This window comes from Coffea arabica, chromosome 4e (assembly GCF_036785885.1).
Source record: "Coffea arabica cultivar ET-39 chromosome 4e, Coffea Arabica ET-39 HiFi, whole genome shotgun sequence".
Lineage (NCBI taxonomy): Eukaryota > Viridiplantae > Streptophyta > Magnoliopsida > Gentianales > Rubiaceae > Coffea > Coffea arabica.
The window spans coordinates 2,609,699-2,632,933 of record NC_092317.1 but is presented as its reverse complement, the minus strand read 5'-3'; the positions used below and the strand labels follow the sequence as shown (position 1 = coordinate 2,632,933).

The 23,235-nt window shown below is 36.5% G+C and overlaps 3 protein-coding genes across 3 annotated transcripts; 2 read left to right on the top strand and 1 right to left on the bottom strand.

The window, feature by feature from the left end:
• The first annotated feature begins 3,343 nt into the window (after positions 1–3,343).
• LOC113740243 (regulator of telomere elongation helicase 1 homolog) lies at positions 3,344–14,413 on the top strand. Its single transcript, XM_072047128.1, has 23 exons — positions 3,344–3,921; positions 4,531–4,787; positions 5,148–5,296; positions 5,512–5,593; positions 5,674–5,821; positions 6,023–6,179; positions 6,410–6,586; positions 6,807–6,928; positions 7,075–7,120; positions 8,448–8,589; positions 8,662–8,816; positions 9,039–9,130; positions 9,217–9,324; positions 9,415–9,483; positions 10,125–10,211; positions 11,004–11,063; positions 11,173–11,288; positions 11,912–11,969; positions 12,079–12,184; positions 12,344–12,396; positions 12,493–13,068; positions 13,228–13,373; positions 14,069–14,413. The coding sequence occupies exons 1-23, from the start codon at positions 3,820–3,822 to the stop codon at positions 14,148–14,150; spliced, it is 3,090 nt and encodes a 1,029-aa protein (XP_071903229.1). The 5' UTR covers positions 3,344–3,819; the 3' UTR covers positions 14,151–14,413.
• Positions 14,414–14,577: 164 nt separating this feature from the next.
• LOC113740244 (transcription repressor OFP14) lies at positions 14,578–15,747 on the bottom strand. The gene has a single exon (XM_027267794.2). The coding sequence runs from the start codon at positions 15,626–15,628 to the stop codon at positions 14,756–14,758; it is 873 nt and encodes a 290-aa protein (XP_027123595.2). The 5' UTR covers positions 15,629–15,747; the 3' UTR covers positions 14,578–14,755.
• Positions 15,748–16,642: 895 nt separating this feature from the next.
• Positions 16,643–19,022, top strand: LOC113738459 (uncharacterized). The gene is made up of 2 exons (XM_027265663.2): positions 16,643–16,894; positions 17,761–19,022. The coding sequence occupies exons 1-2, from the start codon at positions 16,654–16,656 to the stop codon at positions 18,420–18,422; spliced, it is 903 nt and encodes a 300-aa protein (XP_027121464.2). The 5' UTR covers positions 16,643–16,653; the 3' UTR covers positions 18,423–19,022.
• Positions 19,023–23,235: the final 4,213 nt, after the last annotated feature.

Below are 23,235 nucleotides of genomic sequence, written 5' to 3'. Positions count from 1 at the left end.
CGTCGTCGTCAGTTCCTCTCTCTCTCACTTCCCTCCTCAAATCCCCCCTCAAATCCCCCCTCTCCATTACACTAGATCTGGTCGGATCGCATGACCAAAGGGAAGGGGAGGATAAGGGAGAGGGAGTGACTGGGGAAGGAGAAAGATGAAGGGCAAGAGAATATGAAGAGGAGGAAGGGAAGAGAGAGAGAAAAAGAGATGAATAGGAAAAGGTGGGGAAGGGAGAGAGAAAGGGAAAAAACTAGAGCAGCACCTATCAGCAGCGATAGTGATGGCGGTGGATTGAGGTGGGGAAAGGAAGAAAAAGAAGAAAATAAGGAAGAATTTTTTTTTTTTTTGTGTTTTTAGATAGTTTGAGGTGTGTGATAACGACAGTCGTGGTGGTGGGTTGGGTAAAAGAAAAAGAAGAAGAAAAGAATTTTTTTTAAAAAAAAATACATGCTTTTGAGTATTTTAAGGTACGTATTTAAAAATTTTGGTATTTTAATTCGTTAAAATATATGTTGGGTGAGGGATAATTTGGGTAGTTGGAAGGGAAGGAGTATCGGTGAGAAATCTTGAATTTGAATCTTTCTACTTACACTAAAATTTTGAAAAAAAAATGCCAAAAAATTGACCATTCAAGACAATTTTGCCACTTTTGACAATAAAAGAACAAGGGGGTGTTATTCTATTCCTAATAATTAATTTTGATAACATCCAATTTGTAACTATTTGTATTATCTTGCACAGTAACGAGGGCTTTAATTATGATAGTGTTTGATTCGTGACTATTTGTATCAGCTCACACGGTAATCAGTGCTTAGAGAAAGCTCTGACCTTCAGCACGAAGAAATCCTCTTTTTGAAATGTATGGCTTTCTCTTTGATTAGAGGCTGTAAAACCGTTGTCAAAAGAAGACTTGATAGGATTAACTCATTTTAGGAGTTATAAGCATTATTTGGATTCTTCATTTTTTGAAATACAATTTTTTTATTTACAATTCTACAGTAACATAGAAACAAAAGCAACTTTAAAAATGGAAGAGAGGAAGTATAAGTGAGAAATCTTAAATTCGAGTCTTTCTACTTACACTAAAACATTGAAGAAAAAAATTGCCAAAAAACTGACCATTCAAGATAAATTTTGCCACTTTTGACAATAAAATAACAAAAGGGTGTTATTCTATTCATAATAATTAATTTTGATAGCATCCAATTTGTAACTATTTGTATTATCTCGCGCAGTAATCAGGGCTTTAATTTTGATAGTGTTTGATTCGTAACTATTTGTATTAGCTCACACGGTAATAAAGTGCTTTAGAGAAAGCTCCGACCTTTAGCACAAGGAAATCCTCTTTTTGAAATGTATGGCTTTCTCTTTAATTATAGGTTGTAAAACCGTTGTCAAAAGAGGACTTGATAGGATAACTCATCATAGGAGTCATAAGCACTATTTGGATTCTTCATTTTTTGAAATACAAGTTTTTTATTTACAATGCTACAGTAATATAGAAACAAAAAAACTTTAAAAATATCACATCTATACAATATATCAAAAATAATTCCAAATATACAAAAAAAATTTAAAAAATAAAATCTACGCAATTTTCTTATTCCATCTACCACTAACATCGACTGCCGCCGCCGCAGCCATCATCTCCTTTCTCCTCCTCCCTTTCTTTCTCTCTATATTCTTGCTCCTTCTTTCTCTTCCCTCTCTTTCCTCCTCCCCTCCCTTTTCTCTCCCATTTTCCGTCACATCCACCTTCCCCACCTCTCTCCATTCCCTTCCCCCAGATCTGGTTGCAACCAGATGCCTTGATTTGGTCAAGACCAAATTGAGGAAGCGGAGGGAGAAGGGAAAGGTGGGACGTGGTGGAAAAGGGGAAGAGGAGGATGAAGAATGAGGAAGAGGAAGAAATAGAGGGAGGGGGGAAGAGAGAGGAAGTGGTGTTGGTGGGTGGTAGTTTTAATTTTTTAAAAATACTCTAAAAATTTTTAAACTATAAAAATACTCCAAAATACATCTCAAAAACACCATCAAAAGTATCACCAAAAGCATTTATAGTAAAAGTTTTTTATATACATTGTTACATAAAATATTTCAAAAATACCCATAGAAACAATTATTCCAAACGGAATATAATTGGGTTTCAAAATCCTTCTTTCTTGCTCTCCAAAAAAAAAAAAAAACTAAGCCCTTTGTCTTGTGGAATTTTTTCCGCACGCTGCTATACTACCTTTATTATTATTATTATTATTTTAAAATTAGGTTTACCTTGATCACAAGTTGATCCCATGACAAGAAGTATAAAACAATTTCGTTTGATTAGAGTTGTAAACGAATCGAATCGCTCGTGAACAGTTCGGGTCAAAACTCGACTTGAACTCGAGTTAGTCAAATCGAACTTGAACTTGATTTCGAGTTCAAAATATTAAGTTCGTTAGCTGCTCGCAAGCTCGAGTAAATATATATATATTTTTTAGTTTTATTTTAATAGTGAAGTTACATATATATTCATAATATTTTATTATTTATTAACAAAAAATTATTATTTTATTTATTTTTTAAAAATAAAATAAATTATTTTTTCCTATTTTTTCCAGCTTGAACTCAAGTTCGACTCAACTAAAATTTGAGTAGAGCTCGAATTTGAGCTTGATAAAATAAAGTCGAGACTCGGCTCGATTAGTATAAAATTCGACTCGATTCGACTCGTTTGCAACCCTACGTTCGATGCACTAGTGATTTCTTTCTCACCTGAAGCACTTAGACTTCCATGTTGTTTAAAAAAGAAAAACGTCCATGTTGTTGTCCTAGATCACAATTACGTATATCGAAAAGAGGAAGTGTACTCATCTATTTCCTCTCACAGGTTAGGAAATAAACTCAGTAAAGCATCAACGAGAAACGGCTTGCTTGCAATAAACTCATAAGCTACTGGGTTTCCAACTCTTTGCGCTATGCGGCTCTCACGTGTGGATGGATGCATACACAAATGACATTTAATTTTTTTTGTTTCGGTAAGAAAATTAAAGAATTCCTTTATTCAGTTCTTAAAATGGCAATTAGGTTTTTAATAGATTAAATGCGTAATAATTCTATCACATGATTTGCAACTAAAGAAATAAAATAACAGCTGACTAGTTTAGAAAATGCTGAAATACTGTAGTGTGCCCTATGATTTAATTCGATTAAAATTCAAGGATATTTAAAATTGAACTTAATGCTTTTCTGAAGTTATACATAAAGAACAAAACGACAAATACTGTGATGAATTAAAAAAAAAAGGAAACTTCGAGATACTTATATGGGAGACAAACTTTGATTTGTCAAGAGTCGGAGCAAGAACATCATCATGATAATTTCCACACCCACTTTGTTGGGTTCTTAGGCTAACTTGACTTGCCTAGGCATGGATGCTGGGGAATATATCTAATAGGAGTAGTTAGCCTTTTTTTTCTTCTTTTTTTAATGCTTTATTTTTCTTTGCTTTCCACTCTTTCTTGTATCTTTTCTATCTCTAATTATCTAGATTCAAAATTCAAATTGTGAAATTGGCAGTGCGTAGAATTTTGATGATATCTAAAGAGTTGGGCCATAGGAAAATAGGCCCAAAAAGCACTTATAATCCAAACGAGATGGTTTTCAATTTGCGTTTGATCTGTTAACAGTAAAGCTTAACATTTTCGTGGGCTTATTGAAACCCGACCCAGAGCTTCACAACAGCCTGCAAGAATGGCGGGAAATTCTCAGTGTAGAAATTGTTTCCTAGGGTTTATTATCATCCTCTCTGAAAAATTCTTCTGATCAGAGATTAGTCCATACAAGGAGAAGATGCCAACATACAACTTAAGAGGGATCAATGTGGACTTTCCATACGAGGCATACGATTGCCAGCTCGTTTACATGGAAAAAGTCATTCAAGCTCTTCAAACTGTACGCTCGTTCTTCATGATTTTATTCATGTTTTTATTGAATTTTATTATGAAAAATTTTGCAATTATTCATAACATGTTGTGCTAAATAACTGCATTCATCGTGTAGTAGCTGTTGACAATTTTCATTTTCATTTCCAAAATCTGGACAGCTGGTTTACTTTTAAATTTTTTAAAAAAAGTCTTTTTCGTTATGGAATTTTGGATTCTTTTTGTTGTATTTTCATTTTCTAATATTTTAGCTCGGGAGGGGTGGGAAGGGATATGGGAATGGTGATGGTGAGAACCGAATACTTATTCTAAGTCGAGGGGGGGGAGAGAAAATCCTTAAAGCTGGTTCATCTTCTATTATAATTAAAACAGATAGTCATTTGCGTAAAATTTGCACGACCATGTTCTGCCAATTTATTCAATTAATGTTACTTTTTCAATAAATATCACATTTTTATTTTACAGATGTAACTTGTAGGTGGTGTTACAAGAATGGGAAACTCAATTCTCTTATTTTTTAAAAAATTTTGGACCTTAAAATTACGATTAACATGTTTTTATAAGTCATCCTGCATTGAATGATATTAAATTTCGTTCACGACCCATTTTTGACAAGCAGAAATCTAATGCACTGCTAGAGAGCCCAACTGGAACTGGGAAGACCTTGTGTCTTCTCTGTGCTACATTGGCATGGAGAAAGAGCCTGGGTGGTTTCTCTAGAGGTAGAAGTGAAAGAAGTAGTCAACTTAGCAGTCAGGATCCAGATGAATCATCCAGGGAATCACAATCTTCAAAGTTGCCTACTATCATTTACACATCACGCACCCATAGCCAACTTCGTCAAGTAATTCAAGAGTTGAAAAGTACCAATTACAGGTATAGATTGCTATGATCACTTTATTAAATACCTTTATTATAACTATAGAATCTGTGCTTATCAAATATTTGAACTTAGGCTATCATTTTCTAATTGGCAATGTATACTTATTTGATCGGAATGGTAGTAGAGTTGAAGAAGGCTTATCCCTACATGCATCTAAACTCCTATTACTTAACTAGTTTAGATGTGGAAGTTTGGGAAAAAAGATTGACATTAATAGGTTGTCAGATAGATGTTATGAAAGTGATGAGTTGTTAAAGGTGATTGCTTCACTACTCTTCTGACTTGCTTTCTTTGTTGTCCTTATAAAATTGCAACTTCTGCATCCAATCAAGTGGTCTAAAATTGTGCTGCAGGCCCAAAATGGTAGTTTTAGGATCTCGGGAGCAATTATGCATTCACGAAAAAGTTCGTTCACTTCATGGTAAAGCACAGACAAATGCTTGCCATGCCCTATGTAAAAAGCGCAAGAAGCATTATTGTGCCCATTTCTCTCGTGTTTCAGGTAATAATTTAAATTTCAAGTTTGGCATAGCAAAAGCTTTTGATCATATATCCATCGCTTTGAAGAGAATAGGATATGCAGCTCTCAGTTTTTGTAATCTTTTCTCTGCACTCTTTACCTTGTAGAAAATGGTAAAAATGAAATAAAGCAAAAGAAAATGAAGATTTTACTTTTTTGTTAAACATATCGAACTTTATTATGTTATTTCTTTCCAGAATTCTTGAGGAGTAATCCTGGTCTAGGCGACGAACCTGTTGATATAGAAGACTTGGTCAATATTGGACGAAGTTGTGGACCGTAAATTCCTTGCTCATATTTCATTTAATGTGTAAGTTAACACAGTTAACTTTCTAATAATTCTTTGACTTAATTTTTAGGTGTCCTTATTATCTGTCAAGAGAGCTTCACAAGGTTGTTGACATCTTATTTACGCCTTACAACTATCTTATTGATCGTGGCTACAGAAAAACTTTGAACATTGAGTGGCAAAATAGTGTATTGATCTTTGATGAAGCACACAACTTGGTATATTTTATCCTTCATCCTTATGTTCTACGCTATCACTTTTCACCTTTTTCTATCATTTTGGTCATCTATTATGAAGTTTAAAGGATGTCAGCGACTATAGCTTTGTATAGTGTGAAATAAGATGCCTTAGCACACATTTTATTGATGATGAACTGGAATCTTAGACACAAAACATCGTGCATTTCTCGTGAAATGTAGGAAGGATTGTGTGCTGATGCTGCCTCTTTTGATCTGCCCTCAAGCCTTCTGTCTGCTTGCATTTCTGAGGCAAAAAGTTGTGTGGACCTTTCAATTTCTCGGAGGGATAAGTCAAATGATAAATCTTGCAAACCAGATAATTTTGCTATTCTAAGAGGTATGAAGGAGTTATTGGAACTGCCTGAGACAATAAATTGGTGCATATGACAAATGTTATTGTGTTTACCCAGCATATGTGCCAGGCTGTCAGTTACTATTCAAAATTTATCTGGCTTGGCTAATTTGATATGTGTTTATTCCTGGTCCAAAGGTGACCTTTATTATTAGAGTTCATTTTCCTGAAGTAGTTGTTGGTTCATTTCACTTGTTTCCTTTGATTTTCTGCAGCACTTCTTCTGAAGCTTGAGAAGAGAATTGCTGAAGTGCCTATAGATTCCAAAGAATTGGGGTTCACAAAACCTGGGCCCTACATCTATGAGCTGCTTGCTGATCTAAATGTCACGACAAAAACTGCCACCATGTTGATTGATATAATCGATGAAGCAGTACTACTTCTTGAGGAAGGTACCCCAGCCATTGACTTTGTTCGTGCTTAAAGAACTAATGCTACATGGCAATGGTACCTGGTGCATGATATCTTAATTATTATCCTTCTATTGTGTTCTGTTATCTGATAATAGAGATAAAACATTACAGTACTTGGAGCACTGATGGCGTTTTGGTTCATCTCCTGGCATTATGTTCTTATTTTCTTTTTAGTAAGAAATGTCTTTTCTTTGGTTAGATGCAAATATCTCTGACGATGGAGGCCAGAAGACAAAAGGGACTGTCTGCAGATTAGAAAGCATGGGGGATATATTTAAATTAATATTGAGAGACAATTATAGTCATGCTAACAACTATCGTGTAAGTCCAGATCAATTCCTCTTCAATTGCAGCATATTTAGGTTAAGTTTTTTCTTTCTTCTACACTATTGCTTCAACTGCGTTGTTTACTGGCTGCTTGGATATATTGCTAGTTGTTTGACAAGAACTCTTTCATTCTCGTCCAGGTTCATGTTCAGGAAGTCGAAGGAAGTACATTAGATGCCTTTAAAGGTAAACATTTGAATCTCGTTTTATATTTGGAGGATTACTTCAATTTTGCTCTTATTATGTTCCCTGGTATTGGCTTTTTGTTGGTAATGATCAAACACTTCACTCCAAGATGTTTTAAAATTTTGAAGAATTTTGCTCAATCAATTATTTAATGATCAGATTCCACTATTCAATCATAAAGCAGCTTATTCAATTTTAATAGCTTCAGAGACCCACCAATTTAGAATTTGAAGTTCTGGCTCTAGCAGGTCTTTGTACGGGAGAGAAACTTGTGAGATTTGTACAAACTATAGATACCATGTTCTTTTTCCAGTAGTAACTTTCTTAGATGAATCTTGGTTTAGCAAATCACTAATAGCTTTCCGTTAAATTGCTAAAAAAGTAATGGCAAGTAGTATCTGTTTGAAACGCTAATGCAGGTAGGATGATAAAAAAACACAATAGTGTACCACTTTTGAATAATATTCAGGACCTTTCCTCTCGTCTTTTGCTGAATATAAGGTTTCTGGTTAAGTGTGCATTCTTGTAAAGCTCAACAGTTGCTGCTAAGGTTTTTTATGTTCTAATTATAGTGAAAGATTTTACTCGTGCTAAAATTTGCATTTTGCAGATGACACCTTTTACTTTTATGTATTATATTATCTAATTGACAAGGATGAGGGTGCACATCTCATCTTTTGAATTGCTGATCATTTGTAGGTGCTTAGTTGAACTTGGCTGTTGTTCCATTATCCCAGCCATAACCAAAATCTTGAGTGCAACTGTTATTAGGGGTACATTAAGGAACAAACTTCTTAGAAAGCAGAAGTTTATTCCTGAATCCATACTCACCTCTGTGGTGCTAAGCTATTGGTGGGAAGGTCTATGCCTTTGTTACAGATATATGATGGTGCATTTCGTACTTGAGATATTTATTGATTAAAATTTTTGAAATATTGAGTTATGTATTGATTAAAGATTTTGAAATATTCTTTGTGCATAAACATAGTACAGTCTCACAGATGCACAAAAGTGCATACATAAGCACTTATGTACACATTTATGCCAAGAATATTTGGCTGGTATACCATTTGTAGTATACAACCATTCATCTCCCAAACCAAGGAATGCCTTTCAGAAAATAATATCTGCTCTTATTCTATTTTGTTTACTTTATCTACACAAGCAATTTAAGTCTGCAGATGCATATGTATGTCAGAAATTTATAGGCTGAAGAGCAATCAGTTTCAGGATAAGCTGGCAATATATTTATACACCCTTGAGAATTCCAAATATTCACTCTTGCCAATCAGTGTTTCTGTGTTTTGCTATGGATTTGATGCCACAGGCAAGACCTCAAGAATTCTTAGTTGGTGGTGTTTCAATCCGGGAATTGCAATGGAAGAATTCTCCAGATTTGGTGTTAGATCTATAGTTTTGACATCTGGCACATTATCGCCCATGGATTCATTTGCTGAAGAATTGAAACTGTAAGCAAATTGTTTTCATATAATCTTGATTCTTGAATTATTTCTGAAAAAACACCACTGTTAATAATGTAGGGAATTTCCCATTCGTTTGGAGAATCCTCATGTTATAACAGAAAATCAGATATGGGCAGGAGTTGTGCCAGCCGGTCCATCTGGTTATGCTTTTAACTCTTCTTATAGGAGTCGTGATTCGTTAGAATACAAACAAGAGCTTGGCAATGCCATTGGTATGTATATATTTGAATAAGGCATCATGTAAAACTATTGAAAAACTCAGACTTCTAAAAACATAACTTTGTAATGCTTCTGGAGAGCATCAAGTTCAAAAATACTTGTAAAGACAACTCGAAGTCAATTTCCTCTATCATAATTAGATTTTTTATAGCAACTAAATGTTATTAAACATGGTCATTTAACAAAGTTCTTATTTTCTGAAACTTACCTTATAGTCAATTTTGCTCGAATTGTGCCCAATGGACTTCTCGTGTTTTTCCCATCTTACTACCTTTTGGACCAATGCATTGGGTGCTGGAAGACAATGGTACGTAGTCTAGCTTGTGGGATGAAAATACTTTTATTTTGCTTTTATCTTTTTTTTTTGACATACTATGTTTATCATTTCTGCAGGGTCATACAAATTTATCAAATTCTAGTACAATATGGGAGAGAATCTGCAAACATAAGCTTCCCGTTGTTGAACCTAGACAATCATCTCTTTTTCCAATGTCGATAGAAGTAAATACATCAAGTTGATATGAGTCTACCTTTACTCTTCTATATTTAAGCCTTATGTTAGATCTTTCAGCTGCATTGTCTTTTGGACAGGACTATATGACCAAGCTGAAAGATAAATCAGCTTCTGGGGCTGTATTTTTTGCAGTTTGTCGTGGAAAGGTATCGTTTCTCCTCCACTAAAAAAAAGCTTCTTCAGATACAATGCAGATTTTATGCCATCTACATGGAATTTTAGTTTGATTAATTTTATCTGTAGCAAGGGAATTGAAATGAATTTTGTACCTTGGAAAATTGAATCAATAAAAAATATCATTGGAAGCAACTTTCTTGATGATCAGAATTTCGTTAACTGATATAACCTAGGTAAAAGTTTAGTCATGATTAATCTGCAAGTTGAGGAAATTATGAATTCTTTTTATCTTCTATGGCGTGGCCAATATGCCGGCAAGTTTATGTGTTAGGTCCAGCTGAATTCTGAAAGAAGTCTGTTCCTCTGCAACAAAACTCACAGCATTATATGCTGCAAATTTATAGGTCCCTTGCTGCATTTTTATTCACACAGGGGAAGACTGTTGCATGATGCTTCCCTTGTTGTTGGGTTTTGGATCTATTAGATACACTATCTTGGTTCTGCGTTTTCATTATCACCCACTGCACATCTTTCCTGAAGTTATTTGATTCCATATCTCAGTACTGAAGATGCATGGTTGTTTAATATTTATTATACATCTATGTGGCTATATTGTAGACCTTCCATATTATGGTTCTTGCTCGACCACTTTATGTTTTTTATGTCTTAGGTCAGTGAAGGGCTGGATTTTGCTGACCATGCTGGAAGAGCTGTGGTCATCACCGGCATACCATTTGCAACAAGGACTGATCCTAAGGTTTGTCTATGGCTTCTCTTCTCCTTGAAATTCATTTCTCTGGGCCAACTGTAGATGGCCAAAAGAACTTTCATTCTAAGATCTTGTTTGCTATTCTATCCTTGTTTAACTCAGTGCAAGTACTCTATTGCTGGAGTATTGTACTTTAGCTGGCAATCTTCTGTTTAACTTTCTGAATTTCTACTGTTGAATCTTGTAGTTGCCAATGTTATTCGACCTGTGTCCATGTGTTTTGATACTGAGCTGATTTCAACTGTTTGCTTTTTCTTCATCTTCTTATTGTTCCACGGAAAAGCTTTAGGACCATATGTCACAATAGAAGTGAAATTCACCACATTTGAGGAAATCTCAATGGGTGGATTGATTAAACCTCAAATGTATTGGATTAATGGCCCAGGAAACAAAATAAAGGAAAGAAGAGATAGAAACTAATGGAAATAGAAGAGATAAGTATTCAGTTGATTCTCAATTTGTCAATATATGTTGAGGAATAATTACAATCTATGAACCTCAAATTTTGTTCTATGCTTGTTGGCAAAAGGTGCACATCCTGTATAAAACAGAGACGTGGCTTGCCTGTTAAATTCTCTTATCAGATCTTACCTTTGAAATTTTGATTGGTCAAACATTCTTCTGCAGATATACGGAGTAATTTGTAGCCTAGTTAGTATTGTTTCATGTTTTGCATGCTCTCTTTCCATCTCCCATTCAATTGGTTATCTACATATTTGTTGGATTAGCAAATTTTCCTGCTATATGTTGAACATAGTTATGTTGGATGATATGGCACAGGTTCGTCTAAAACGCGAGTATTTGGATGAGCATGCCCAGTTGCAACAATTAGGACAAAAGGTAGTTTGATAATTCAGGAGAAGTTATAAATTTTTCATAATGCAATTACATTACCTTTTGTTGCTTTAGATCTTATAATGTAATATAATGCTAAACTTAGAATTCACAGGCTCTGACTGGAGAAGAATGGTACAGCCAACAAGCATCTCGGGCTGTAAATCAGGCAGTTGGTCGTGTCATACGTCATCGGCATGATTATGGAGCAATTATATTTTGCGATGAAAGGTTTGTATACCACAGACCTGTTGCTTAACTTACACAAGATTATTATCATAACTTGGAGTTGATATGAAATCTGTTGTAGCATGATTAGTATAGAGAAGCCAAGCCATTCATTTGCCTATTAGAGTGTATAATATGTGGAGTATTTAATTTGATTATTTTATTGGTCATGTTTGATGTTTTATTCCAGTACTTCTTTTCTGCACTATAAGTAGAATTATAAATATCACCTTGGAGATGATAGTCTGTCAGCTGAAAATTACATCACTGGATCTGTTGAAGCTTGTGGAAAGTGTTACTTGTGTAATTTGAATAGGTTCTGGTATGAAATTTTGTACATTTTTCAGTGCAAATACCTATATCGAGACCCAGACATTAAAAAAAATGTTAATTAAGACCCTGTATGCTTTATGCGTGTAGAAATCTAAGGCAAAATGGAGAGTCTGGCTCAAATATGGCAGGGCAAAAGGAATAATCCGAGTAACATTGTTGAGATTGATGTCTATCATGTTACTGGCTGTTGAGAAACTTGACAGTTTCTGTTTTTCACCCCTATGCACTTGTACAATTGGTAATGTTTTAAAACATCTTATGCTTTTGAATTTAATCCACGACTCAATATACAGGTTCTCAAATTCAAATCGTCAATCCCAAATGTCACTTTGGATGCAGCCTCATGTCAAAGTGCGATTTGCTTTCTTTGCAATCTTTCCTGTTGTTCTTTTCAGGTTTTCTTAATTTTCCAGCTTCTTATTTTCAAATGATAACATGCTTGCGGATGCCCTCCTTGCAGTGTTACTCTAAATTCGGGGATGTAGTCTTTACATTGACTCGTTTTTTCCGCGATGGAGGAATTTGTGGTCCTACAAAGCTAGAATTGACCCGAAACAGCTGTCAAGGTAGAGGTTCTTTGTGTTGTATATTGGATTATGTTTTCGTATAAAAGCACAAGCTGTTAAAGGGTAGCATTATCCCCCCTTCCCCTTCCCTTTATGTTCAGCTGGTTTTCACTGTTTTGTTTAGAAGAAACTTTTGATAGGTGGATTTTTCTTTCGCAGGAAATGTGGAAAGCTCTCAGCCTTTGGACAAACTTCATTCTGACAAGCTTCTGGTATATTACAATAATTCATACTTGTTTTGGGTTCATGTCCACGTAGGACTTCAACAATGATTTTCTGTTTTTCTTCTTTTCTCCCTTGTTCACTAGACCACAGATACAAGTTGCACTGTGGTTTCAGTATCATCTCCAAAGAAACGAGGCACAAGTCTTAGCCATCTGACAGAAGTAGTTCCTGCTAATCGTTCATCTTTGACGTCACACAAGCTAAATATTGGCTTAAAACTTTCCAGTAATGCAAATCTGTTAAGCCATTTGAGCACAAACATGCAATGTAGCTTTAAAGACGCCGTTGGTTCTACCAATTACGATTTGTCAGGCACAAAAAGTGGTCAATGCATTGCACCTTGTTCTCTGAAGAAACCTAGATTAGTAATCACAGGACATGAACAGACTGAAAGTTTTGAGAAGTCTGATGAGCCTTCCTGCTCCAGAGAAAACAGTCATGCGACAAGTTATTCGACTGGTTTTTTGAAAAATGAGAAATTACAGTGGTTTAATGATAGAAGCAAGCAAAATGCGCAAGATAGCAGAAGGCTGCTTGAAAGTGAGGTGAAAGTGAAAATCATGACTAGCACGTCTATTGATCCAAAAGATAAGGAAAAGAACTCTGCCTCTACAGCGTCTAATGATGGAGAGAGAAAAGGATCAGCTTTTCTGATCCAGGTAACGTACTTGAATCCTTTTTTTCACTTTCTTCCCGTTCTTCCCACAGCAGTAACACCCAAGTGGAGTTCTAGATGAAGGACCATCATCATCATCATTCTAGCTGTTATTTGTTTTCTTGGCCATTTATTTATCTACCTGGAACACTGTACCTTACAGGTCCAAGAAAAGCTTACAGACGCAGAATACAAGGAATTTGTCAGCTTTATGAAGGCACTGAAGTCTAAAGCAATGAAAATTGGGCATGTTTTGGAATCCATTGCGAGGTTATTTTCTCTTCCAGATAGGCTTCCTCTTTTACACGGGTATGGTTTTCAGCAACTTTTAAAGAACAATGACTAGCAGTTGTAGTTGTCTTTTTTTCTTTTCCTTTTTTTTAAGCCCTTATCCTTGTTCTTTAGTTTGGCTTTTTATAAGTTGGGACATCAGAAGTCTGCGTAAATGAAATGCTTCACCTACAGCAATCTTGTAACGTAACAAAATACCTTGCTATTTGTGGAATCTGTGTGGGATTATAAACCAAACTCAACACTAAGATTTTTTTTCTCTTAACAGTCTGAGGGCAACTACATATTAACTTCCATCTGTCTTGAATTTCTCTGCAGTTCTGCATATTCTGGTTATTTACATTACAACAGCTTCATTTGTGGGAATTGTTTTCTGTACTTATTTTATTCAGATAATGACATCACAATAGGGAGTTTCTTGCTTCTTGTTTTGGATGCTTCCAATAATTTTGACCTTTTTCTTTCTTTGGAATTAATGATGATGGCAATGAGAACTTGCTTATCCATGTGTTTTTCCGGTCAACCGTACCGTGCAGAGTAAAGTTGGTTGAAGAACTTGTAATTCGATTAGTTCATAAACGAGAACAAATGAGCAGGATCAGTTAATAGACGAGCTTTTGCTTTTCATTTAACATTTCTGTGTTTAGGTATTTTGCATACTACCCAATGGAGTATCACATGTCTCATACGGCTTTTGCTCTAATTGTTTACAGATTCAAAGATTACATTCCCGCAAAGTACCATTCCATGTATGATCACCATGTGCAGGCTAATCAGAATGTTGCTGGTCTTTGAGGCGAGGGACACTTTGCTTGCATGCCTTGGGAAGTAGATAACTCTCTTTGCCATGTAGTACATACTGTCCTGTAACGTTTTACTAAAGCAATGTAGAAAATTTTGCCCCATCATCAAAAACTTTGCTTGTCCCTGTAGCCTGCGGAAGTTTCTACCATTACTTCTAGTCAGACAAAGAGGAACCACAGAAAGGGTAAAGGTCTACGTTTTTGCCATGGAACTTGCTGTAACTGGAATTTCTCGAGTAAAATTTCAATTTGTTAGTTTACCAGTTACAATTTAACTGTTCGCTTTAGTTTAATTGTTTTCCTTCCACTCTACCTGTCTAAGAAAGAAGGATCACTAGTGAATGCAAAAAACGAAATAGATGACGACTGATGAGATCGTGAGAGAGTAGGACTCTGGTGTAGAATTTGCTCAAAGTATCTAACAAACCAACACAAACATACTACTAATTAACAAAACACATTTTACACAACTGACGATGACAACGTTTTTTTCTTTACTGAAATCTGTGACTAACTTTTTTTTTTTTTTTTTTTTCCTGACGTTACGTCTCTTGTTTAATTGGGTTCATTATTCTTCCTCCTCCTACCGCTATCGGATCAAGCACTCCTCGGCTTTGCAGGGGCTCCGCCCGAATTTTCACGTAAAACTACGATCAGGTCCACAAATGCTCTGAGGATGAACCTGTATGATTTCTTATCATTTAAGTTCAAGTAGCAAAACAAGAGCTCTTCCATGAATTCCCAATCAATTTTCCCGTTGTGATGCAATCTTGCGTCAATCATTTCATGCATGGACTTCTTGAAATCATCATGAGGGCTGACGGAATATTTCAAAACCGTAATAAAATCTTCAGGGTTTAGCACTTTGTTCACGTCTCCCTCTCCACCGTCATCATCGTCACTCGCCGTTGTTGTTGAATCATTGATTCCGCCTTTGTTGACTGAGTTGGTGGTGCTGGTGGTGGAGGTGGAGGTAGAGCTGGTGCCTATAACCTGGAGCGTGGTGCTTCTTGTCGAGCTCGTCCTAGCCTCCTCTATCAGTGAACCCGATGAGCTAGCCCGGGCGACGAAAAACCTATGAGAACCACAAAGATTAATCTCTGGTGGATCCTCGAACTTTGGCGAATCTAACAGTGCTCCGCTGGGTTTTTCTTCATTTTCGCCTTCATGGCTTCTCTCGATCCCTATGCTGTCCTCTTCACCTTCTTCCTTCTTGTACAAGGACTTGAAATTCTCCAGGAGGAAACGATCTATGTCAGATAGCGTTGCTGCACCGTCAGAAGCGTCTTCTTTTTCTTTGTTGTCATCAAAGGCAAAAGACGGTGTCTTGGGGTGTTTGCAACCACGCAAAATCCAACTAGTAGTAGAGGAAGAAAGAGCTCTTGATGTGGATGGAGACTGAACTTGGGGGGCGGGTTTCTTCTTCTTTGAGAGGTATTCCTGGAGAGATTTTTGAAGTTGGTTCGGCATTCTCTACCTGTATCCTTTGCGTCCAGTTCTTGTAACCTGCCAGGCTATTCGGTAAAATGAACATACGGAAGAGGATGTGGCTTTATACTTGGACGAGGCAAACCAAACTCGGGATGTAACGCACGGCTTAAAAGATTGAGGTTTAAAGGATTTGTTTTGCTACGTAACTACAGCATTAATACGGACACTTCAATTGAATAAGGGAATTTACTGCAACTCGGTATTTGTATGGGGAATTAAGTAATTTTTAATTTGAATTTAAATTTCAAATTTTACACATACACACTCATTCAAATTCATTAGTGTTAGCATCTAAACTGTCAATTGCAAAAAAATTAATCTGTAAAGTATTGAATCTCTGTTCGTAAACATTTATTTTTACTTTATTTGTTTATTCGTCACGAAATAAGTGAATACGTATTCTATTACAGTTACACGTCAATTCAAAAAAAATCTATTAATTAAAGGAATGGATGAATTGGATGATATCTCTCAGTATAAATGACACTTTTCGAGTTTAAAATCTACCACTTACACTAAATAAACGAAAATGAAAGTCTGCCAACCAAGACCATGAAAAGAATTGTATTGCTGCGTTTGTGAAAGATGCGTGCGTGCATATATTATACTGTTCTACTCCACCAATTTCTTTGTTTGTGGAAGATGCGTGCGTGCATATATTGGTCTACTTCACCATTTTCTTTTCTTTTTTTTTAATAAGTTGAGTAGGCTCTTGCCACTGCCCAAAAAAAAAAAAAAAAAAAAAAAAAAAAAAGGAGCTTATGTTTCAAAAGCTTGGCCATTATTTGACTAATAACTCTATAAAAAAAAAAAAAATCATGTGAAAAAGAGTGCAAAGTGCACCACGGTAGAAACGGTGTCGTGGTGCAAGAATGACGAGAAATGCATGGTGTCAAAGAAATGTTGACCGTTGACAATTACAACTTCCTCCGCTTTTGTTCCGTGAACCTGAAGGCTGGAAGGGCCATAGAATAGAGCCGGTGCAGTGATCCACAAAAACAGAGATGGAGAAGGAAGAAAGGAGGAGGAGGATAGTGGAGAGGGGGTCTCAGAGACTCGCACTTATCACTGGTAGCATTCAAAACCTGGAATCACTGCCCTTATCTCCATCTCCCAAGACCCATCATGACATTTCGCATAGAAGAATTCATTCAGCCCCAGCAGTTGCTGTCCATGCCAGTAATGGCCTCTCCCTTTCTCAGGATCAAGGACATTATCCATCTCCAAAGCAATCCCATTTGAGTGGTACATTCTCATTCTCATTTTCTTGTCATATAGTTTCCCTTAGAAAATTTTCAGCCATATTATCTTGTCGCAAAAGAGACATAAACATCCTTAGTTAGTGCTGTATCTGTGCCTGTAAAATTAGAAAATCTTCTTGTCCTTCCTCGAATCATATTCATCCACACAGACCATTAGACATCCTATCACCAATTACTTAGTAATGTGATATCGAGAGTAAATGCTGGCTCGAGTGGCAAAATATTAAGGTTCCTGGCTTTGCCGCATCCCATTCCCTTTCCTCTTGGGATATTAGAACTACATACTTAAAAACAGTTTTGAAGCAAATAATATTGTGATACAGAATTGAAGATGGTAATGAGACATTTTTACTTGAAACCTTCCTTTTAATTGTTGTGTTTTTTGCCTGACGGCTTAATTTGTTATTTGTGGCACGAATGAACGTGTAATATGGGTGCTGAAAGAATTGGTTGCAACATTAAGAAGCGAAATTCTATAATGTGCTGTCATTCAAAAACCCTTCTCATCTCATGAATGCCCATCCTAGTTAGCCATAAGCATCAGCTTTGAATCATTGATCAGGTATATTCTTGTTTGTATTGCCTCTGAATCGAATGGCCAATACTGCAATGACTGTCGCTGTATTTGCAGTTCACACATTAGTTATATGGAATGTCAGCCTTAATTATAAACTTCTAATCCCACAACTACTTGATAGAATTGATATCGTCTTTCAAATTATTTACCTTGCAAAAAATTAGCTGTATTTTGTTCACAAAGACTAGTTATATCGTCTGAAAGGCAAACATTCAACTCATCCACGCGCGGCTGCTTAGCAGTCATCTTCTAAAAGTTAATTTGTTTTTTAGGTGAAGCTGATTCACTTGGTTTACCATTGAAACACAACCTGAGTTATGGAGTTAGTAAAGATGATGGACTTCAGAACAGAACGAAAGCATTCAACCATCAGAATGATCACGCAAATACAGAAGAAATGCAAGACTCAGAAGCCACATTTAGAAATGAAGCAGAACTCTCAGCTGTTAATACAAGAGTGACTAAAGCATCAGATGATCACGCAAAGATGTTCATGAGAGAGTCAAGGGGTGGAACTCTTCTTAATTTTTTCACTCCCAAAGAAATAAATTCCAGCATCATATCTTCAGAGGATACGCGAGTATTCTGTTCCATCATGATAGCTCTGCTTGTAGTCATCGCTTATGCTAATCTTCCTCACCACATTGTAAAATCAAAGAGCCTGATCGCCTCAAGACCTCTTTACGTGCTTCTGTTAACTGATGTGATGATAGTGATTCTACGAATATCCTCCGCAAAGCAGAGAGGCTCTGGAGAAATGGACGTGCAAAAGAAAGCAGCAAAAATTTTGGAAAGTGATAGACATAATATCCACTGGGATGAAGCCATTAAGGTCCTGGAATGGGGTCTGGTGCTGTATCAAACTGTCCGTGCAATTTTCATAGACTGCAGTTTCTACATAGTCATTGTCATCTGTGGCTTTTCTTTCATGTAGCTAGCTCGAAGCAATTATATATGATGGCCGCTGTGCTTAGCTCTATTATCAATTTTCTCATATCCCGAAAGTTAAACAGAATTTGTGAATCTGCTTCAGTTGAATCTCATCATCAGTGTCTGTATGAAGCAGTTAGTCTACCTTATTTTCAGGGTAACTTTTTGTGCATCTCCTGCAGAGCCTACAGTTGCCCCTCATTCAGGTGAGCCAGCCAGCCACTAAGTGGATTCTGGAATAGGTTCAGTAGGGGAGAGATTTCTTGCACCTCTGATGTCCAACGTACGGTCTTTTAGATCAAAATGCATGCATTATTTGTGCATCTAACGTTCGAGAGAGGGGAGTCAAGATGCAAGATCCTTCACTGAATGCCATAATTGTGGTAGGTACGAAGTCTTTTATTTTTTTTTTCTTTTCTTTCTAAATCATGGTTTAGAAATCAGATTCATGGCCGTGAGTTTGCCTGCTTGCCTGCCTTGATAAGCTGCAGCTCTTAAATTGGAAAAGGGCGTTCAGTATAGTTGTTGAGTACTCGTTTTCTATTGAATGTATTCTGGGACCAACTTGGAAGAATAGGCAGAAAGGCTTCCCTCTCTGAAAACAAAGGGTGTGCCCCATCAATTTCATTTTGTAATATTGGTGGTCACGCTCGATTGCTACATTTTTCCTCTTCTTCTTGGTTTACAAACCAAAGAATTTTTTTTTTCCAAAAAAAAAATAAGAAAGCAAGAAAGAAAGGCAACTGTTAAATCATCATTTGTATGTCAAGTTATAATCTAAAATCTCTTCAAAGGGTGATATTATGATTTTCTACAGTTTTGTGAAAATGTGGCTATGTGTGGCTTCTAATATGAAATACGATAAGAAAGTTAATTAGATGAGTAGTAATGCTTGACTGCCCTAATTTTTTCAATTCCAGTAATAGACTTTTGTTGATTAATTAAACCTAATCCCAGATTGAACTCCAAAAGCCGACAACGCTTGAAACCAACTCAGGGAATTAATCAACTCTTGAAGCTTGACTGCCCTGATTAAGTAGTAACAAGTAGCTATTTGTTTATCTATCATATCTGGATCCTGATTACCAAGAACATGGTCCATAGTAGTGCTTAGCTATTACAGATGCAATTATAGTTTTTTGTTTTTTTACCCCCAAATAAAGAAATTTCAAGATTACGCGAATCAGATATAGAAAACATGCCCCAAATTATTATTATTATTTTTTTTTAAAAAAAGTTCGGCCTGCCTCCGTCCAAGAACCATTATTATTAGGAGGAAAATCACTCCCCTACCCTGTGTACAGGACAGATAGTGCCAAGCCCATAGGGGACACTAGTTTGACACTTTAGAAAACAGGATCAGCTGAATTTTCTCGATCCCTTGTTGCCGGTGTCTTTGACTTCACATTGATTTAACGAGTTACTTTATTCTGTGTTCATCTTGCGTAGGAGTGGCTAGGATGAAGCTTTGAGATAAAGTGCTTCGAAATTCAACCCTTTTCTCTGGATTGGCTGTGTGTATGTATGAAGCTTTAAAGATTAATGATGGTTGACAAACAGGGAAAAATAATTGTAGCATCGATCGATTAGAAAGGTAGAAAAACAATTTCAGGCCTGACTCCCCAACTTCCTGCAAATGGTGAGCAATCAAGTAGATGCTGATTATTTGGACCAATTGTTGTTAAATTTCTGACCAAGATGTTAAATAAAAAAATATTGTGCGTTGTTCATAGTCAAAAGCATCGCCGGAATTCATTCATTCCATCTTGTCTTTGCTCCCTACCTCCTTTATTTATAATGCGACCTACCCCATAAACAAACGCTACTACAAGAAGTAATAATACTATTAATTTTTTTTTTTTGGTCAACAACACATGAGGTATCCGGATCAATCCTTACGGGACTTCGACTAAATTTTACTGCGGTCCGGGAGAGAAGGCCCCACTCCACACCGAACAAGTCAACAACGGGACTCGAACCCTGATCGAAGCAAGGTAGGTTGCCATACCCTAAAGAGGGGGAACGAACCGTCCGAGCTACCTTATAATTGCTTCTCTCAAAAGTTCAATACTACTACTATGAGCACAGAAACATGGGCAAAAGTTTCTGTTTGAATTACCTAACAATTATGTATGATATTAAACAAATATTTATGGGAATATCGTGAAAACTAACTACTGTGCTTGGTGTGATTTACTGACTAATCCTCAATATTCAACGAATTAGCTACGCACTTTGTATCAAGAAGAAAATAAAAAGAAACTACTAGATCATGCAGCTTCCTTTTGCTGCCATTGACGGGCGGCTCGAACTTCAATCTCCAAAAGTCAACACAACGAGGGTGGACTGTGGACTTGAAACATGGAAGGCATCTTCATCACACCAATCAAGAAAGAATACAGGAAACCATAAAAGACGCGATAGCATCAAATGCTAGTCTCTCCTCGTGATGAGTGGGGCTTGCACATCAAGTAGAAATGCTAATTTATGCAGCAAGCAAGGATTGACCTTGCACTTCGTTCACGCTTTCATTCACTTGCATATTGATGACTAATACCCATTCATATTTTTTGCCCTTTGACATTACATTGAAGTTATTAAGACTTGATTTCAATGCATATTAATTTTACACGCACTTGTGAATGGAGAAAATTCTATAATTCAAGCATGTATTAGTGAATATATTTGCAATAACATGATGAATCTGTAACGAACATATATATAAAAGAAATTTCAGTGCTTAAAAGCTTAATCCATCAATTAGTTGCACAAGTCACTTTCTAGCCATAGATCCTCTGCATCATTATTATTCCATAATCCCATCATGTTAGAGAGCGGCATGGGAACAGGAGTGGGTAGAAGAAGAAGATATTCAAAGAACTGTAGGAAGAAAGAATGCCTTGATTCAAGATTGTCAACCTCAAATGAACATCATTACAACTAAACATGGAGTCCAGTGATAGAACATCATCAAGGACTCCTTCACTCCCTTCAAATTTTCAAACATCTAATACATCTTTGTCATCAAAGATCCTTGAAGGAACGGCAAACCGAGCAGAAAATGATCTGGAGATGTCATCAGGATCAGCCCAAGTCAACCCCTGATCGAAGTTTTGAGAATAAGTGTATGGATCATAAGCAAACCTCGTTGAAGTCGAACGGTAGAACGTTCTTTTCTTCTCCTTCTTCATCTTCGTCCACAACTGTCTCCAAATTGGTGCTTTTGATCCGCTGCTTGGTCTTATTATATGGGACACAAATCGATCATAATTTCTGCTGGAAAAACTTCGGCTCCAACAGCAGCAGCACACTTCACCATTGCCCGAGCTGCACCGTGCTCCCATGTCCATGACCACTGTGAATGGTCTCCTCTCTGGACCTCAGGGATTTATGGTTGGTTTGCCTAGGCACGGAGCGTAAATGCAAGGAAGGGGACTATATATAATTGACCAAATGGTGCATCAATATTTTAGCTCTAGTGTGGATGAATATTATATTACTTGGGGTGGTCTATGTGTCATTGCGTAATGTAGTAACATGGTCCAACAAGGAAGTGAGAAATGGGGCATGTGAGATAATCAGAGTAAACTTTCTAGGATTTGGTGGACACATTTAAGATGTTTACCTTATACATCGGTCAGGCGTCATCAAAGTTCATGGATCTCCATTTATCATGCAATTAAACTGAAAAAATAACGATGTACGGATGTTTTAATTCTAGTAGCTAAAGAGGACTGGCTATTGTATTGAAGAGGCTTTATGGGATTGGATTGGATCACTTGATTATCTAAAATCTAAAATAAAAGTGATTGTTAATGCTCTGTCTATCTTCAACCATAGGATTTATGGGGGAAGGGATGAGTTGAGTGTTACGGAGGAGGAAGAGGGGAGAGAGTATAAATGAAATGTTCTGAATTCGAAGCCTTCCACCCACATTTTAAAAGAAAAGATTTATTACCATACATGAATATTAACAGATGGACAACCACAAGGTAAATAGATAAGATAAAAAGAAAGTGATGGCCTTCTTTTGTTCTCCTACTTCCTCTTTTTTTTCTCTCTTGAATTCCACTTTCATAGTTTATTTTTATTGTCAACGAATCTCAAATATTTGCTTAGAGACCCTGATATTGCCCACATTCCGAGTGCTCCTGTACCGAAACGAATGAAAAGTTGATCGCAGGAGGAGATAATATAAAAATGGTGTTTCTATATATATATTCTATCTTGTTGATCGGGAGGACACTGTAAATAATAGCATCACTGTAAATTTAGAGTGATTTTGAGAGTTGATGACATAACTGTATATCGGTACTCTCTATTGTAACCGAGAACCGCATTGGCGTCTATTTTATGACTAAAATTTATGAATAAGATTAAGAAACTAATTCAACTTTTAATTGGGAGATTGGGCTGGCAAAGTAATGAATATATAGTTAAGAGATAGATGTTCATAACTTTTTCTATTTTTTCTTCGGATAAATCAGACTCATTCACTACTGATTCTTCCTTCCATCGAGAAACCCTTCTGATTGTTGAATCCATTGTATTGTTTGTGGTTAGAACCTTCTGTTGGCGCGTCGCCACATCTTCCGATTCCAGGCCAAGTGTTACTACTACTTTTTTACGAGTTCATTTCATGAAGACAACTCCCACAAGATTCTACCAAAATTATAGAGCGTGCGCCCCACTGCCACTGCTGCCGTTGCAATCATCCAAAGCAAAAAGGCTAAGGCCTACGGGAATAGAAAAAGCAATCCCTTTCCGAAAATGTCGTCATATACTAACTAATACTACTGCTGCTCCTTCTGCTACTT